This window comes from Nothobranchius furzeri, chromosome 10, assembly GCF_043380555.1.
Source record: "Nothobranchius furzeri strain GRZ-AD chromosome 10, NfurGRZ-RIMD1, whole genome shotgun sequence".
Lineage (NCBI taxonomy): Eukaryota > Metazoa > Chordata > Actinopteri > Cyprinodontiformes > Nothobranchiidae > Nothobranchius > Nothobranchius furzeri.
Window position 1 is genome coordinate 67,571,631 of NC_091750.1, and position 19,555 is coordinate 67,591,185.

The window sequence follows — 19,555 nt, forward strand, 5'->3', positions numbered from 1 at the left end:
ACTATTGAAAACAGATCATGACTTTTCTAGCCTACCTGATGGGATTTTGTATTTTAATTTATTTTGTTTAATTATATAAATATTTTAATTTTTATGCCATGCCATGTGTCTGATTTTGTGAAAAAGCTTGATAAAATTTGTTTATAATGTGATAAAATGTGTGTACGCAGGTTTTCTGCAACCGTAGGCTGCACAAAAAGGGTAATTGTTGCTCACTCTGCATTGACTTTGGTGATTGAGACCCGTCCAATAAGGCGGCGACGCTTTTACGCTCTTCAGCGCCCAATGGAGCGTCTACACGTGCATGTCTATGATCAAGCTAATGACTTAATGTTTATTATTTCTCGCAAAGCCTTCAAAATAAAAGAGTTGTCAGCGTTTCAATGGCATTAAAAAAATGTAAAAATAAATCAATAAAAATGTTACCTTAAGCTTTAAATGCTTAAAAGAAAACAAAATTTACTTAAAGAAAAAAAATACAAATTCATTGGTGGTTTTCCAATGACTACAACCAACAGTGAATGTTTGATAAAAAGTATTTTGAACAATAAATAATCTAAATGTATTGCATATGTTCAGTTAAAAAAATAAAATACATTCTTATTAGGAGAAACAATCAAGTATTAGTTCTTCATAAACCTTGTTGAAACTTTTATCTTGGATTTTGTTCAAACAGATTTTGTATGTATGGAAATTCATCTTTTGTTACTAACATGGGTTGACAAAAATTGAACTTCCAAAAATTAAATTAAATTAAATTAAATTCAGTTTATTTGTCTAGTGCCAAATCACAAGAGTGACTTCAAAGCATTTTACAAAGTAAAAATTCCATTTTAACTTACTTATAAGTGCATTGAATTCAGTTCATTGTGCCCGTTAAAAGATTCCTGTGAGGAAACCCAGCAGATTGCATAAGTCACTGACTTGTGTCAGATTTTACAACGGACATGTATTTTTATTTTGAAGGACAGACCTATCAAACCGGATATGCTTTAACTTTTTTGTACATTTCCCTAAACGTGGTTTGTTCACACCGCTGACCGACTACAACCATGAGTGCAGGCTGTACGATTGCATAAGGAATATGATATTTATCCTCGTCACGTTTCCGCTTCCTACTTTTACGTTAGCTAAATAGCTCACAACAGAGATGTCGGGTTGGAGGCGGCTGCAGGTGAAGTTTCGGACGGCGGGATTACTCACCTGGACGCGGGTAACCCAGCCGCACACAGGCCGGGGTGGTTGTTTAACCTTTTGTCAAAGCTTGAGCACAGGTGGACCTCTACGAAATGACTTCTTTAAAGGTTGGAACTTTCACAGAAATGCAAGAAATACGCGGAGCTAACAAATGTTCATTCAGATTTGGGATTTTTTGATAATTGTTCATCTGTTTATGCTTATATGTTATGTTTCTTTTCTGTTAAGCCCTTATAATAACGATATAAGGACTGGCTTTTATTCGGCATACGTTTAATCATCCTGATTAACTAAATTAGTATTGCTCTCTACATTTGTTCATTTTAAGGAAATGCAGCAAAATTGAATAGCATTTTATTTTACATTTTTTAAAATGATGTGATTTACTTCATGTGCCGAATAGGAGACTGGGAGTTCCAGCTTTTAAAAAAAGATGTTTGCAGTATTTATATACTGCACAACGAGTTGATTCTTGCACAGCTTTCAGCCTAAAACCCTGTTATGAATTACAGTGTGCTGTGTGACCTTTAAATAAATAAAAACCAATGCCAGGGCTACATTTTTGTAAATAATTAATGCCGTTTACAAAAAGTTTCCACTTAACAACACAACATTTCTCTGATAATTAACAGGCACTAGGCAAAAACAATAGGCCAAAAAAAGTAGCTTAAGATCATATAAAAACAAAACTGGTGAACACTGGGGGTGGGGTGTGTGTGTGTGTGTTTGTGTGTGTGAGGGGGGGGAGGGGGGTGCCTGGTGCCTATCTCAAGCAGTCAACGGGCAATCAGGTGGGGTACACCCTGGACAGAGAGCCAGTCCATCACAGGGCAACACAGACACACACAGGACAAACAATCACGCACACACACACACACACCTAAGGACAATTTAGGCAGACCAATCAACCTAACAGTCATGTTTTTGGACTGTGGGAGGAAGCCGGAGCACCCGGAGAGAACCCACGCATGCACAAGGAGAACATGCAAACTCCATGCAGAAAGATCCCAGGCCGGGAAGCGAACCCAGGACCTTCTTGCTGCAAGGCAACAGCTCTGACCACTGCGACACTGTGCAGCCCCACTCAGAAATATTATAATAAGATCTTGTTTCCTCTAAAATAAAGGATGTGTTTTTATGTGAAGTTTGTGATTCTGTGTTTAGACCTGGAGGCTCAGTTGGCAGCAATGAGGAAGAAGGCAGCGGATGCGCTGCCAGGTAGTAGCTGGAGCCCCTTTGAGTTTAACCCCGACCTTCCTCCAGAGAGGGCGGACGTCGTGATCGTTGGAGGGGGTGTGATGGGCTGGTCCATCGCCTACTGGCTTAAGAAGAAGGAGAACAAGTCTGCAGGGATGAAGGTCATTGTCGTGGAGAGAGACCCAACAGTGAGTGACTCTTGTTTTTGGCCTTTTTTCTGTAATTGATTAATTTTCTACTAAAAAGAGGCAAAACTTGCAGAGAAAAACTAAACTGCGTTCACAAGATGGCTAATATAATGTCTAAATCCATTCTTCTGTTTATGGGACCTTTGTTCTTCAGTACTCCCAGGCCTCCACGGTGCTGTCTGCAGGAGGAATCCGTCAGCAGTTCTCCCTGCCGGAGAACATCCACCTCTCCCTGCACTCTGCAGACTTCCTGAGGAACATTAATGTAGGTCACACTGAACTGTTGAGCTGCTGGTTCCCAGCGCGGATGAGTGACGTTCCTGGTCCTCCAGGACCACCACCAGCATGTTTTCTGTTTCCCACGCACCTGGTTTGACTTGATAGGTGATTAACAGGCTTCTGAAGAACTTTGTTTGTTGAATCTGGTTGGTTGGAGCTCAGCTGAAACTTGCACTGGCCCTCCAAGACCAGAATCTCTAAATCATTACGTTTTTGTCGGATGTGAAATGAAATCAGTAGCTGCATCAAGACCTCACGATGGTAAACCAGCGACTGATACGCTAAAGCTGTAGAAATGTTTGGGGTGGTTTTAACGTGCGTTTCTGTGTAAAAAATATAAACTATTACTATCTGTTGCTTTCTGAATGGCCTCTGCTTGGAGAAACAGAGTTTATTTCCTACAGGATTGATGAGCTAACAGCTAGTCAGGAACAAAGTATGTTGCTATTGAAACAGCTTAAATCTTTAAAATTCAACAGCTGTTCATACAAACAATATTTTATAAATTTTTCAATGCTGCCGGTTTATGAATTCTGTTTTCTTACAAGCATAAACAAAACCAACAGCTGTCTGTCTGGCAGGAATTTTTAAACATTTCTGCTGAAATAGAAGCGTAATGTAAAATTTACATGACTATCAAGGTTCATTAAACAATTTTTACATGACTTTACGGGGACACAGACGCTTTCTAGGAAGGCAGCAAAACATTTGAACATGTTTAACTAGCCGTTAGCCCATCAATCCTAAAGGATGTAAACTTCCTTTATCCAAATGGCATTCAGGAAGCTCTCTAGTGTAAATATTTAAAACTTTTTCTCAGCTGCATGCTTTAAAAAGTATAAAAATCTAGTCTCGATCCACTTCTTTTAAGCTTTTTCAGCTGATGCAGATGCTTCCCTGTGTCCCGTTAGGACCATCTCGGCGTGGTGAACGAGGACCCCATCGACCTGCAGTTCAACCATTCAGGATACCTGTTTTTAGCCAGTGAGGCGGTGGCTCACATCATGGAGGAGAATTACAGCACTCAGAGGTGTCGCTCACTTCCTGTTTAGAGGATTTCAGATGGGAGCTGAACTGATCCTGTCGTTGGTCTTCTGGTTCCAGGTCCGCTGGAGCCAAAGTTTCTCTTATGTCTCCAACCCAAGTGAAGGAGAGGTTTCCGTGGATAAACACGGAGAATGTGGCGCTCGCTTCCTACGGTGAGAGCAAACAAAATATCAGCTGATATACATGTGTTCAGTTATTGCATCTAATTAAACAGCCGGTGCTATAATGTTATCATCTACGGATCGACAGCTGGCATAGATTTACAGAACTTAGTTTATTAAATGGAGTTTAATAAACTTCTGACACAACTCGTCTCTGGGAGCGATGGGATTTATATAAACTTTATTAACTAAAAGGTGCAAAACAGTAGAAAACAAGTCACAAATGATAGATGAAGGTTCAATCTGAACCTTTTATTTCTCAGCAGTTTTAATGCACCTGTAAATTTCAGTGTGTGCTTAATCATGCAGGTCTGGAGAACGAGGGCTGGTTCGATCCCTGGACTCTGCTGAATGCCTTCAAGAGGAAAGCCATTTCCATGGGAGTGATCCAGTGCTGTGGAGAGGTCACAGGTGACTCTGGCCTCTTTTTATGAAATGATAAATAAAAACAAGCCCGAAATGAGCAGAAGTTGAAATTAAAGGTTTAATATGGAACACGGACACCAAAGCAACATCTAGTAGGTGGAGGTTGCAGCTGCAACAAGGTTTCCATCCGTTGGGATACCAGGTTTGCTGCCGATACGTGAAACGTTTTATTTGGGTCCATCTGTTGTAGGCTTCACCTAAACTCACTCTAGTTTTAGATCTTTTGGTCGCTCCTCTTCTGAGAAGGATAACGGACTCGGAAGCAGCTGCGTGACTTGCAGAGTCCGCCGTTTTCCACAAGGCTAGCCTTGCTGTGCCAAGCAGACTGCTTGGTAACCCGCAATGATGCCCTCCATGTAGGCATAAACCCAGTGTCATGCCCGTCAAAATAAATATTGATTTTTTTTTTATTAAAGTGTTCATTAGAGCCATTAAAAATAAACATATTCACAGTTTTAGAGGATTTTAGTTTGAAAAAAGATTCAGAATAATGTAAAAATTTATAATCTCATAATTCTTTTTTAGTGCCATTTACTCGGGGTTGTATCAACTAGTCGACTTCACTGCTCTGTAGTGACTTTTTATGCCTTTCATAGACTAATCGCTGTCACGTGATAATGACCGACAAGATGCAGTTGTAGTATTGGCAAATTGATGATATTTATTTGTTATGACCACGAAGATGTAACATTCTATATGAATATAAAATATTAACCTGCGAGGTCTGTATTGTAATTATTCAGAAGATTCTAGGTTTTAATGCAGAAGATCTAGGTTCTTTGCTTTTTCAGGGATCAACCACGCTTTGTGTTACTTCAAGAAAGAGTCAGGTTTATAAAAGTAGGAATTTATTTTACAAACAATTAAAACATGACTAGTTAACTAAGCGTTTACTGTGAGTGGATGTAACTAAACGCGAGGAAGGAAACTGTGTGTGAATGCGATGTCAGTCAGAGCTTCCTTATCAAAGTAAGCTGAGTTCTGGTGAAAAGAATTTGGTTTGCTCTAAGCTACGAAGTTGTTATCATCAGAAGCACATCAGACGCTATCTGTCATGTCTACTTCACCCATTTTCGAGAGACCCTCTTGGTGGATCTGAAAGTCGCAGGGGTCGGCTGACTTCTGGCACCGGGGGGCTGTAGAATATCGTGGTACCGACTCTTCAGTCCAGAGATGTCTCGGGTCACAACAGCTGGATGGAAGCGTGCATCTGGTGGACTCTTAAGGAGTCTAACAATATCAGCTTTGTTTCTGCAGGAACTGTTTGCTCATCAGCTTTGCAGGTGCAAAAAGGTTTTGACGACGTGTCAAAACCTTTGATGGTTAAAGAGGTTTACTACAGGTGGCTGGCCTGAAGTGATTCTCTAGAACTCTCGAATCACTCAGGATGATCCAGTTTTAAGGTTTTGATGTTATGACTTGCACAGCCAATCAGAGGCTGACAAGTTTGAGAGATGTTACCAAGACAACTCAGAAACACGCCTTCTTGATACAGGATGTTCTGACTGGGTTAATACTATGTGTGTCAGGGTTTAACTTAACCTTACTTGTTATTGTGTGAGTGCAGGTGTGAGGACCACGTCGTCAAAACATGTTGAAACATGGCAGGTTCTAGTAGACAAACATAACATAACATCCATTCAGTGAGCACAGATTAATGAAGCATTTCATTATACTATAATTATTATAAGCAGTAATAAACAAATATTTATTTAATGATTTTCTAGATTATAAGTCATGGAAGAAGTTCATTGATTCAGGAAATCATTCTTGAATTTAGCAACTGATTCGAGCTGGAGTTCTTCCTTCTGTGGAGGCAGACAGATGGGACCTTGGGAAAGAAAGTTATTGTTTATCTTTCAGAGCTGCAGAGTCTGTGAGTCCCAGCTGGAATGAAGGCAGGCTCATTTAAAGGGAACACGTGCAGTGTTGTGTCTCCTTTCTGACCGGATGTTGAATAGATGTTGAAAGGTCAGGCTGTATTTAAAGAAGTTGTAACTTCCCCCCCCCCCCCCCCCCCCCCCAGAGTCTTACTCCACCCACGTATCAATTTTAAAAACTGCAACATTAGTAGGCGTTGCCTGGAGGACCGAGAGGGCGGAGCCGCGGCAGTGACGAAGACGACGGCTAACTAGACAATGCTAGCTCCCTTCACTCTGAGCAGTCATTAGAAGTGGAGGACTGACCATTGCTGGATGTTACACAGTCCTCAAAAAAGACAGCAGGTGACGAGCCCCTGCACGTTAGGAGGCGACGCGCTTTGCCAGAGCATCAGTATCTGATGCCCGCCTTAAAACAGACATTTATCCAAATTGTGACGTTTACCCTCTTGCAATTTAACCTTCCCCTCACCCCCATCCTAATCTTAACCAGCTTGCGCATGAAAAGCTCTGATTGTTAGGGTTAGGGTTAGACATCTGCGTCCTGAGCACGGCCACAGTAAAATTATCAAATTAGGTGTCGCCACCTCAAAAACAAATTTAACACGCGATCGTTCATGTTGGCTCATTTCCATTAATGTTTTCTGTCTTTTATTCTTTTATTTGTGCCTGATGCTTTTCGCTGCTGTGGAGCGGAGCGCATCACCTGTTTTGGCCTTGGTGACGCACCTCACTGGTGCGGCCACCAAGCAGCGAGCAATCCGCTGTTTTTGCGGTCGGTAGATCTTTTAGAACTGCAGTTCAAAGGTAACTCATAAGGTGAATATATATGAACCCAGGTAGCAGTTTCTCTTTAGGATTGAGAGGAGATGCAGGAAGATAATAAACAGAGACAGGACAGAAAAAGAGTCAAATAAAAAGTTAGTTTTTGTACCTGGTGGTTGCAACAAAACCATTGAAGGTAATCAGAAGTGAGGAACAGAAAATGAAATAATAATTTTAGTGTTTAGAGCAGCAGGAACTCTTGAGAGGCTGCAGGCGCATCAGTGAGTTTGCGCCGCTGCGCAGGGGGAGGAGGGAGAGGGCTGGAGCAGGGGGAGGGCTGAAGCAAGATGCAGAAACTACCGTTATTAAAAGAGATGTGTGGGTAGAGTTTTAATTGTCAAAAACTCCAGCGAACCAACCGACCCCACACCTCCATGCGTCGGAAATAAACGCTTGGTCACCCATCATCAGTTTTAGCCGCTTCAGGTGTATGACGTCATCAATAAGCAGTCGAAGTCAACTCGATTTTCATTACTTGACGGTCGACTTTAAAAAAACTTAAGTCATGCAGCCCCTACCATTTACCTCATGTAGTGATATATTTTTATTTTAGCAGATAAATAGGAGCTTCCGTGTCACCGTCTTCATGAGTTGATGCTTGCTAAAACGTTTGTTGTCCACAGGTTTTAGTGATACGACAAACGTTCTGATGAATCGTGATGGAGAAGAAGTTCACCTGAAGAGGATAAAATCTGTTAAAGTAAGTGAAACTGGTAGAAATAACTCAGGTGAAAGTTGGTTATTGTTGGTGTTGATAATCATTAAGTCATTAGTTTGTCATTTAATGTATTTATTAGGGATGCAACGAAACCACTTTTTTCCAAACCGATACGATACTGATACTTTGATCTGAGTACTCGCTGATACCGAATACTGATACTTCTACCACACAATAAAATGTGGAATACAGGTTTTATTTTCTTCTCTGCTTTCAACAGGAAAAGACTGTGAGGTAGATAAAAAGTAAAATATATGAATGCAAATGATCACAAAACAAAAATATTAGGTGAACAGAAATGACAAGTTACAGTGAAGCCACTTTCAAGCAACTGCATTGGTATCGGTTAACTTTTATCGATACCGATACCGGTATCTGTGCATCCCTAGTATTTATTTATGTTTTAATGGATTTTTAAGACAAATAAGAAAAATAAAAGTATATAAAGGAAGTTTTAAATAGTTAGAGCTTTTATAATATTTTTACATAATCTGTGTATTTCATAAAAGTCCTGAAGGTTATTATGGTGGTTGTCGTTTATGGGGGTAACAGTGTGTGTCTTGGCAGGTACAGATGCCCAACAGCATGGAGTTTCAGCCGGTGGAATGCGCCATCGTGGTGAATGCAGCTGGAGCGTTTTCTGGAAAACTGGCAGAGATGCTGGGAATTGGCCTCGGCCCCAAAGACTCCATCGCTGGTCTCCCGGTGCCTGTGGAGCCTCGGAAGAGGTGGGTCATAGACTTGGGCAGCTTCCAACTTTCCTTTTAAAACAATCCATCTATATCCTGACAGTTTTATTCACACCTTGCTGCTTTGTTCTGCTGCTAGCTGTCATGATTTTAAACCTGAAATATTCTTTTTTCTTTGCTTTTGAGGTGTAAGTTTCTGTAACCTTGTGCAGGTATGTGTATGTGGTTCATTGTCCCAACGGTCCAGGTCTGGACACCCCGTTTCTGATTGATTATTCGGGTGTTTATATCAGGAGAGAAGGTTTGGGGGGGAACTACATCACCGGAGTTTCACCGGAGGAGGTTGGATTCATCTCTGAGCTGAGTCTCCATGTTTACGTTTTACTATTTTAACTGATTGTTTCGCCTGCAGACAGAGGAGCCGGACACCAGTAATCTGGAGGTGGACCATCAGTTTTTTGAGGACAAGGTTTGGCCAAAATTGGCCAACCGAGCTCCAGTGTTTGAAAACCTTAAGGTAAAACTCTCTAAATGATGAACAACTCCATGAATAAGAAACCTGTGCTTTCTAGAGGAAGACTATCCTTTTAAGGTTTCTGGAGTCTTTCTTTGGACTTTGGATGCTTTTTCACTTAATTTCTTTCCAATTGTTAAGATTTTTTTTTTTCGGTAGAATTTGTTCTACCGTAAATCCTCTAATATTAGCCTGTATTTAATTAACTGCCGGGTATCATATTTTGGCCGGTGTCGGCGGAGGTGAATAATGGCGGGTTTTGTATTGTGGCTGGGTGGAATGTGGTAACAAGCAAGTACGGGGGGCGGTTGTGTCATCCGTCTCACTTTTGATTTGCCAGTGATAGACCGCGAGGGTAACTTTAACCGTGCGGAGACGAAGAGGAGGCGAAAATTTGATATCAAGTTCAAAGAGAACGTGCTGATTATGCTGCAGAACACTCTGTGGAGTAGCAGGGGTTGTATGAACTAGTCACTAGTCGACTTCACCACTCTATAGTGACTTTTTATGCCTGTCATCGACTAGTCTCTGTCACATGATAATGACCGGCAAGATGCAGTCCACAGAAAAGACAGCAGCCTGCTGTCAGCAGGTGACGAGCTCCTGCGCGTCGGGAGGCAACGCGCTGTGCCAGAGTGTCGGTACTGACACCCGCCGTAAAACGGACATTTAACCAAATTGTGACGTTTACCCTCTTGCAATTTAACATTCCCCTCACCCCCATCCTAACCTTAACCAGCTTGCGCATGCAAAGCTCTGATTGTTGACGCGCTCCAGACATCTGCGTCCCTAGCACGGCCACAGTAACATTATCAAATCAGGTGTCACCACCTCAAAAACTAATTTAACACACGATCGTTCATGTCGGCTCATTTCCTTTTATGTTTTCTGTCTTTTATTCTTTTATTTGTGCCTGATGCGTTTTGCTGCTGTGGATTGGGGCGCATCACCTGTTTTGTCCTCTGTGACGCACCTCACTGATGCGGCCGGCGAGCATCTCGCACTCCGCTGTTTTTGCGGTCGGTAGATCTTTTAGAACTGCAGTTCAAAGGTAACTCATAAGGTGAATATATATGAACCCAGGTAGCAGTTTTTCTTTAGGATTGAGAGGAGATGCAGGAAGGTAATAAACAGACAGGACAGAAAAATAGTCAATAAAAACAAGTTAGTTTTTGTACCTGCTGGTTGCAACAGACATACACCTTTGAAGGTCATCAGAAGTGAGGAACAGAAAATGAAATAATTATTTTAATGTTTAGAGCAGCAGGAACTCCGAGAGGCTGCAGGCGCATCAGTGAGTTTGCGGCCGCTGTGCAGGGGGAGGGGGGAGAGGGCTGAAGCAGAAACTACCGTTGTTAAAAGAAATGTGTTTAACTTTGAAAATGTGGGCGCAATTTTAGTTGTCAAAAACTCCAGCGAACCATTAGTTCATTTTGCTCAAATAGAAATTGAGGCCTGTCTCTAATTCTGGTCCTCCTTCCAATAAAGGCCTGGAGCTTTATGAGCTTGAGTCAAATACAGACCCGGGCCTGTATTAGAGGATTTACGGTAATTTCTGTAGATCTATTAAACATTCCGACTGTGGAGGAAAAATGATTTCAGCTGTTCATCCAGCACCACTGTCCTCCCTGTGTCCTCTACACCAGCATAAAAACAGCCTTTAATCATCTGTCTGGCATTCTTCCTGTCAGGTGACCAGCGCCTGGGCTGGTTTCTATGACTACAACACCTTTGACCAGAACGGCATCATCGGTAATCACCCCCTCATCACCAACATGTACTTTGCCACCGGGTTCAGCGGCCACGGCCTGCAGCACTCGCCTGCTGTGGGTCGCGGAGTTGCAGAACTCATCCTGGATGGAGAATTTCAAACTTTGGACCTGAGCGACTTCAGCTTCAGGCGGATTCTGGTGCAGGAGCCCATGTTGGAGCGGAACATTGTGTAGCAGGGTGAAAACACGGGGACTCTAAAATCATCTAAGCTGAACCAGGATTGAAATTCAATCGTGTGAAAATGTCTTCATTCAGTGACGACCTCTGCAGCTTCTTTCCACAGACTGCTGCAACGTCACATTAGTCTCCTCATCTTTCTGATCTTCCTTCGGTTAGACGTTCATGTTTCCAATGTTTCAACAAGATTCTTGAATTTGTTCATTTAATTTGTAGAAGAACTCTAAATATTATAAATCTGAGTTTTTCACACACATTGAACACAAAACAGTTGAACATAAAGACAAAGGACTGTTCTCATTTACAATATGTACAAGCAATTGACTTCCTGTGGTGAATTTTGTTTACTGCAGCCCATTTTTAACACTAAAGGGTGACTTTCTCACTCCTGCATGAGTTTCATGGCTGTTGCTAGCTAAGGATCAGCACAGGAAGATTCCAGATGAAGAGCGAAGACCAGTCATACACAGTAAGTTGACAATTGGGTAAATACATTTCACTGTGAAATCGAGTTGCTGGAGATTCAAAAAGTAGTTTGACAATTTTTTTAGGGCTGACCATTTGCTTGTTAGCGTTGTTAGTTCAACGTTAGCCTCTAGCCTGCTTCACCTAAAATTAGAGTAAAACAAAAAACTCACACGAAACAAAAGATGCCGTGGCTTCTTATGAGCACAAGAAATAACTTCTGGGTTGCTCCTGTTTACTGGTGACAGTGCTGCGTTTCACTGGCCGGTGTCGAGTTACAATTGTCTGCGCTGCAGCGCAGATTCGACACCGCACAGGCTCACAGATTGTAAACAAAAACTGTGTCCCTCTTTGGCCATTTTCAAAGGAGAAAAGCTGGCTGAGAAAGAAATTTCAGTACAACTTTCATTATTTCCTTTGAGAAATTAGACTGTTTGATTATTTCACTGTAGAATTCTTGCTTTTAAGATTCTACTTTCCTACAATAATAAAAATGGGTTTGAAACTTTCATCACTTGGTCTTACTACTGATAAGACTGAGATAAGAACATTTCTGTTACAATAAACACACTCCACATGGCGATATTGCATCCTAGTGGGACCTTACGTTAAGTTTGATTTAAATTTATGACTCTATCTCATGAATATGATACTGTATGCCATAATTATGTTTGTTTTTGGCAGTTGCTTTTATCCAAATAATTTGAACACAAGTCATAATTCAGATATATTGTCATAAATGTTAAATATGACCTTGAGTCATAATTCTAACCTATGAGAAAGGAAGTCAAATGTCAATTACTAAGTCATAATTATGATAAAGTATTATTACAAGACATTAATGATTAAGTGAGGCATAACCTAAATATGACACCTTTTGTAATAATTGAGAAAATATGTCATAATTTTTTTAATAATGTATGTCCTAATTAGAAATATGTCATAATTATTATAATTACGAGATATTTTATCTTTATGGGACCATATGCCAGAGAAGGTAGCATTTAACAATTATGTGCCATTGGGTTTTATTTATTTATTTTTATTTATTTTGGGGGGGACAAAAAAGGGCCCTCCATAATTTAAAGAAATAAAAAAATATATCACACATTTTAAAAAACTTCTTGTTTCTATGAGGTCAAATAGTTCAGGAATAGCTAAAAAAGTTCACAAAAGCCCTACAAAAAATGCTCGGGTCACACCAAGTGTTGTTTTTGTCAAAACCCCTAAAAGACGTTTTTTTTTTTCTTTTGCTGTCCAAGAGCTGATTAAGCTGATAGTTTTCAGGAAGCCCCCACAAGATGGAGCCATCAGTTAAATGTAGTCCAACAAGTTTCACACCTTTTCATCTCATGTGAGCACAGACTTGGTTCACATGAAAAATTAACCATAAGTTACAAAAATGAAGGTTTCCCTTCCTTATAATTTATCAGATGCTTACGTGAGAAGAGTCTGTGAAACTAAAGCTGAGGTAGGAAGACGATTAAATCATCATACAGCAGTCTCTGACTTCTTTTGCACATTCATATAGAGAACAAGATAAAAAAGTGGGTTTGATTTCTGTAATTCCATAGTTGGATATCAGCAGTTGTGTACTTGTCGGTTCACAGCAAGAACATTTCTTTGTCATCATTTTCATCCTCTGATAGAACCAAAACCAAGCTGTTGCAGCTCGTGATTCTTTGTGGGACTGATGCCTCGAAAGATTTCCTTTCCTAGTCTGTAATCGCTTCCCATGTGTGCCTTTCTAGCAAATATTCAAAAGTAATTGAAGTCAATATTGTCTAAATTTGTCCATCATCATCATCATCATCAGCCTTTATTTATAAAGCACTTTTCTTCCGCCGCAGGCGAACACAAAGTGCTGTACACATAAACATCAAAACAGGACCCAAGGAATGACCAGCCATAAAAACATACATAGCCATAAAAAAAAAACGAGAGATAAAATCAAAGATGTTGATTAAAACCAGATAAAGTAAATATATAACCGGATAATCATTTATGAAATTAATTAGAAATATCAAAAAGCTAAAACTAACTCATGTGCCACTGAATAAGAGTCTTCAACTGGCTCTTAAAAACTGACAGTGAAGGTGATTTTCTGACCACGAGATAGTGCCCACTCCAGTTGCTTTGTTTCAGTCACCTGATCTGGTGTTGTGTTTGTACCTGAACTGATCCGCTCTGGCCAGTACCTAAACTGACTTGTATATAGCAACATCTCTAATTATTGCCTCCCTATATTTTATTATTTAATTGTGTTTATTTCTTAATTCAAATTTTTGCTTATTTTTTCTTTCTTGCACCAAGTACCACAGCAATTTCCTAATGTTATGATTCTCGCAGATATGGCAAAAACCCGTTCAGATTCTGACGAGAGGCCTAAATCACGCACACTCAGCTACTTCCAGTCCATGGGACCGATAATGTCAAAGAAATCTGTGAGCCGATAAAAGTTATTTTCTAATATCATTTGATATGTACCGTGGATTTACCGTATGATGTCCGTGAATTTTAAAGACACATTTTGATACCAAGAAAGCGCTTATTTTCAAATGCCAGCAGAAGTTATTTCAAGTTTTGTGTAAAAAGACATAACGCTAAATTTACATCGTCAAACCAGACACGGAGAAGTTTGGTGAGCTTCAAGTCCTTCTTCCAGGACAACAGGAGGAGCATTAAACATGGAGAAGACCACTATTAACCTGGCCATGTAAGTAGCAGCTATGCTGGAGGAGAAGAGAGTCTGTGGTGACATCATATATGCTACTACACATCTGATTTACAAGAAGTTATGATATTTTTTTACAAGCTAATAAATCTCATATGATAGAAATATTCGAAGATCCGTTATTTGATTCAGGGTGTAAGGCAAAGCAGATAATAAAATAGCCCTGTTCACTTATTCGTTTATTTTGTTCAGGGGACCCATGAGCTGACTCAAAGGGGAGGAGAATGGCTTTGGATCTACACCTTGCTCTAGCGTAGGGGGTCACCACACGATGGGTACCAGGTTGATGCAATAGTGACCTTTGAACAAGAATAGATCAGAGTTAAACTAAGCTTCATGTATAATTAACATTTTTTATGTTTTTAAATAAATGTATATTATTGCATTTGTAATTAAAAAAATATGGCAGCTGATTTTATTTGGTAACGCTTCCATTTACTGTCCCTTAATTACTAAGTACTTACATGGTAATTACATAGTAAGTTAAAGTGTAATATTGTTTCTGACTTCTTAAACAGTTATTACCATGTAACTCAAGTTCAATTCTAGTTTTTATTTTTATTAATCATTCCCAGTACATACTGCTTTACACAATAATTACACTTTATGACAATTATACACTTTAATTACACAATAATATACTTTAACTTACTATATAATTACAATGTATCTACTTAGTAATTAGGGGACTGTAAAAGGAAGTGTTACATTGTTAATTTTTTTTTAGACTTGTGCCATTTGGAGAAATGGCCAGTGGGAACCAGGTTGGTGACCCCCTGCTCTAGTGGGATTCCTTTCAGGTTACACAATTCCTAGTCAGTTTAGAAAATTTATTAATTTGTATCTGGTATTTATCTAGCTAAATAAGTAAGTAAAAGGAAACTAGAGTATGAAAAATAATAGCTGTAAATCAAGATTTATTCCCTGATAGATTGTCTAAATCATCCGTTCATGCACCTGTCTGTCTATTAATGCAGACCTCCAAGCTAAAATGTTAACTTTTGTATCTTTTTAATGCTTCATACTGACTACTTGGCTAACTTGAGGTTGGAGAAGTGTGGGAGTTTTGACATAAAAAATGTGTTAAAGGTAAAATAGGTTATGGGTAGTAATTGTTTAAAGAAAGAACTCACGGAGCGAGGATTTTAAATCTAGCTTTAATACGAACTTTGTTTCCACTCTCAGAACAAATCAGCTACAGCTTTGTGAAACATTTAGTTGAATGATTTAGACTCTTTGTATCTGCTGAACCACAATCCTGACCCTGCTGCTAAATGTAGGTGGCTGTTGCTACAAAAAGCCTCGATTAGGAACAGAAAGACCAGATGCTGAAATTCCCTGCATCAGCCTTCTGTTGGATACGCTTTCCGAACTGGACAAGTTGGAACAACGGCTGACTGACCAGACAAACTCTGGTGCCAAGCAAAACAACCATCTTGGCTCACAACAGGGAAGGCTGTTGTTGGTTTAGCGTCCAGGAGAGAGCTTAACATGTCTTGAATATTCAAAGCTAACTGTTAGCATTAGCAACTCCACCACAGAGCAGAACTCCTTCAGGCTGTGTTATTTGTGGAGATAAACATCAGCGTTGCAGAGCAAACCGAGTAAGCGGTAGAGTTGTGGTGCTGTTATTCAATCAGTAAGATGTCAGGAAATAAGACTCCAAATCCTGTCATATTCTGCTCCCCTCTGCTTTAGCTAACTTACGCCTCCTGAAACAAGTGCCAGAGCTGTTTTCCAACAGAGACAGACTCACAAGTCATTCATTTATATGAAGACCATTGCAAATGTGTTGGGAAAAAAACCTAGTGAAATTGGTCTTTAACAAAGACATTTAATGCTGTTTACTTATTGTCTGTTGAGTCCAAGCATCCTACTCCTCTTGAAAGGTGGCCTTCAGGTTGTTGGGGTTCTGGCGTACAGTGTTATGAGCCTACATGGTGGCTCTGATGATCCTGTTGTTGTTTTACGGGATTCAGTTCTGGAGAAAGTGCAGGGTGCTCCATTTGTGTCCAACAGCTATTCTCAAATGACGCAACCTCAATGAACTGGAGCATTATTGTCTGTAAAGATTAAATTAGGCCTGTTGTTAGCACATAGACACAATGACTGGATGAATGCTACTATCCAGGTAATATTAGCTTGTCAAAGGCTTGACAACAGTGGTTGATGTATAGCGCAAAAGGGGGTTGAACATTGAATTGTGTATTTTCAAAAAGCAGCTTGCTTGAAAGGTAAAAACTTCTCCGATTCCACATAAAAAGTACAAGCTTCTATTTAAGGTTCGTATATCTGAGAGGTAATGGCTCTCTAGTGAGTGTAACCTCGTCACCACACATAAACACTTTGTTCTGACGTCTCAAGCGATAAAAGTTCGAAGGTTAAAGATTCTTTTAAGCAACAGTGAGAAATTTGGCATCAACACGCTCCACTCCACTGTGTGAAAATGCAGCTTTAATTAAAACGCCAGCTCAGTCTGAAGCTTTGACAGTGCAAGAGAGGATTCTATTAGCCTTTTAAATTGGAGAATGAAACAATGAATTAAAGGTTTAATTGTGTGAAAAAGTGGAAGCCTTGAAACATCATGACCATGTTAACAGCTTCTTAAATCCAATATTAATGCGTGTTTTGGTGTCACAACTGCTAGATGGATATTTCTTAAAACTGGAGAATTTTCTGAGCTCCTCGGTGAACAGTGCTCTCACCCTTTCTTTTCACCTTCTACACCTCAGACTTCACCTTCAGCAGCTGTCACCTCCAGAAATTCTCAGATGACTCAGCTGTTGTCAGCTGTGTGTCTGTGGGGGATTACCTGGAGGACAGGTCAGTCATCATTGACTTTGGACTAGTGTGAGAGTGTAACCACCTCCGCTTGAACACCAGTAAGACAAAGGAAATGATGATTGACTCCCGGAGAAACACTCCTCCTCACTCACCAGCAAACATCCAAGACCAAAGCCGCCTCCACCTCCTGAGGAGGCTGAGGTCCTTCTGAGTCAATTCAAATCTGCTAAAATCCGTTTATCACTCTGAGGTTGTCTGTTGGGCTGCAGGCAGCTCTGATCGATACAGAAAGAGACTGAACAAGCTAGCTCGGTTCTGTGCTGCCCACTAGATTCAGTTGAGGAGATGTGTGAAAGGAGGGTGTTGGGGAAGATGACCTCCATCTTGGAAAACCCCTCCCACATACTGCACTCCACTGTGGAGACCATGGACGACTCCTTCAGAGGCAGGCTGAGAGATCCAAGATGTAGAACAGAACACTACCGTAGGCCATTTATCCCTTCTGCAGTAAGAGTGTGTAACTCCTCAGTTGAACTGGTACTGGCATTATCCCGGTACACAATAACATCAGTGTATGTTCAGTATTGTGTAATACCAGATAAACATGAGTATACCTGTGTCCCTTGTGCTCCATATTTCTGGAAACACAAGTTTTCTTTTTATTCGTTGTTTTTAGTGGTTGGAAGTTACAATAATATACTGGTTGTGTGTTTACAATCTTGTTATTATTTGTCTTCTTGCTGTAGCAAGTGGATTTCCCCACTGTGGGATTAATAAAGTCTATTCAATTCATAATGTCCATAAAAATGATTGTTTCTGCGTATAAAGTTTTGCTTTTTAAAATCTAAAATGAAAATTAGCTAAATGGTGGAGGTGGGGATTTTGTTCCTGTTGCTCTTGTGATTTAGTCGAGAAATGCCACCACGGACATCCCAGCTTCCTGTCTCACTATGCAACTCTTCTGCGGACAAAACAACACCAACGTGTTCCCTCGTCGTCGCCAAGGTACAAAAGAAAAAAGCCCTCTAACTTTGTTTAAACACGACAAAGATAACATTCAGGCTATGGAGGTGATACATGAGGTGACAAAGTGATTCAGCACCTTTCATGGTACTAAAGTGGATCAACTTTCAGTAACTGAGACAACAATAGTCGAAGCTGATTGTTGTTGGTGTTGTATAACATCAAAGAAAAGCCGAACCCTTCCCAACTGTTTGTTCTTTTGTGCTGAAGAGAATTAAAAATGTAAGCTTACTCCTAAATACCTCTTCCTAGTTTTATGTTGTATGATTTATCCTGTTACCTCGTTTAAAATCAACTTATATTGTATGTTTGGGATTTATTTCTTAACCCCCCCCCACCCCCACGTGATGATTTTATGTTTTTATCTTTAATTAATCAAAGATTCTGTGTTTAATTTCCGAGTTCTTCAATTTTGCTTTCACAAAGTAAACCAATTTTTTTCACCTTTTTTGTGTAAGTTGGGTGAGTTTAGGTGGCAAATTCAAGTAAACTTGCCTTTTGTCATAGAAACAAACATCCTGGACCAGGGATGTCCAAAACGTGGCCCTGGGGACATTTATGGCCCTAACAGGGCTTATGTGCGTCTCGTATGCTGGTGAAGGTTCTCAGTCATCCAGGTCATGGTAATCCAAAGGGTTCAAATGAAGGCACCTGGACTTCTTTGGTTTCTTAATGACGTTTCACTTCTCATCCAAGGAGCTTTGTCAATTCTAACTGGAATATGGGAGAGTCAAGCTTACAAGCTGTAGCTGTCTATTGTGCTGTCTTATGTGCGTCTCCCAGCAGGCTGTTGATGTAGATTGACCATTTTTATCATCCATTGCTAATGTGCTCATTCTAAGAGAAAAAAAAAACATTTCACCCTAAAATCTCTTTTGCACTTTTCAGAGGACTGACTTTTAACACGACAATTTTGGAATGTCTCTTAGAAAAGTTGGACACTTATTCTAAAATGTTTTGTCTAAAGACGGTGGTATGCTCTTTATAAAAGTGTTCAGTTAATATGAAAACAGCAGAAGTCTTTGTAAAAGGGACAGTTTATACAAAACTAACTTTTTGCATATGTTTGTGTTGTCATGTGGTACTGCTTCTATAAACTCTTCAATCGTGACTAAAAATAGTTTTCTGTCAGTGTTTGGTTTTCGGAATTATGTGCCTAAAAATGTTTTTAAAAGTCCCTTATTGTGACCTCACAACGGGGGAAATTAGCATAGAACACCTCTCTCACCTGTCAGCGTTGGAGGAGCAGCCCTCAGCTACTCACCTCATATCATCCAACCAAAGGGTGAGTGGGTGTGGCCAGCAACCACTTGTTTTCTTTAAAGTGACAAAGCCCTGAAACGGCTCATTCTGGAAGGTGGTGAAAATGAAAAAAATTCTTATCTTTCCCCAATAAAATTTGCATTCACTAACTTTTTTCAATCCATTTTCTGTAGTCTCTAGTATGAATGAATGCCTTGTGAGTCGTTTCCTTTGGA

At 40.1% G+C, this 19,555-nt stretch overlaps 1 protein-coding gene across 3 annotated transcripts; it reads left to right on the forward strand.

The window, feature by feature from the left end:
* Positions 1 to 1,021: 1,021 nt before the first annotated feature.
* Positions 1,022 to 11,534, forward strand: foxred1 (FAD-dependent oxidoreductase domain containing 1). Of its 3 annotated transcripts, none has more exons than XM_015961890.3 (11): positions 1,022 to 1,304; positions 2,362 to 2,582; positions 2,737 to 2,847; positions 3,773 to 3,891; positions 3,966 to 4,060; positions 4,379 to 4,480; positions 7,824 to 7,900; positions 8,486 to 8,646; positions 8,820 to 8,949; positions 9,020 to 9,124; positions 10,813 to 11,534. In XM_015961890.3, exons 1-11 carry the CDS (start codon positions 1,151 to 1,153, stop codon positions 11,065 to 11,067), a joined length of 1,530 nt encoding a protein of 509 aa, XP_015817376.3. In that variant the 5' UTR covers positions 1,022 to 1,150; the 3' UTR covers positions 11,068 to 11,534. The 3 variants fall into 3 exon arrangements, with proteins under 3 accessions (XP_015817376.3, XP_054586950.2, XP_015817377.3); XM_054730975.2 differs by having other exon boundaries at positions 8,901 to 8,949; XM_015961891.3 differs by having other exon boundaries at positions 1,035 to 1,213.
* The last annotated feature ends 8,021 nt before the right edge of the window (positions 11,535 to 19,555 follow it).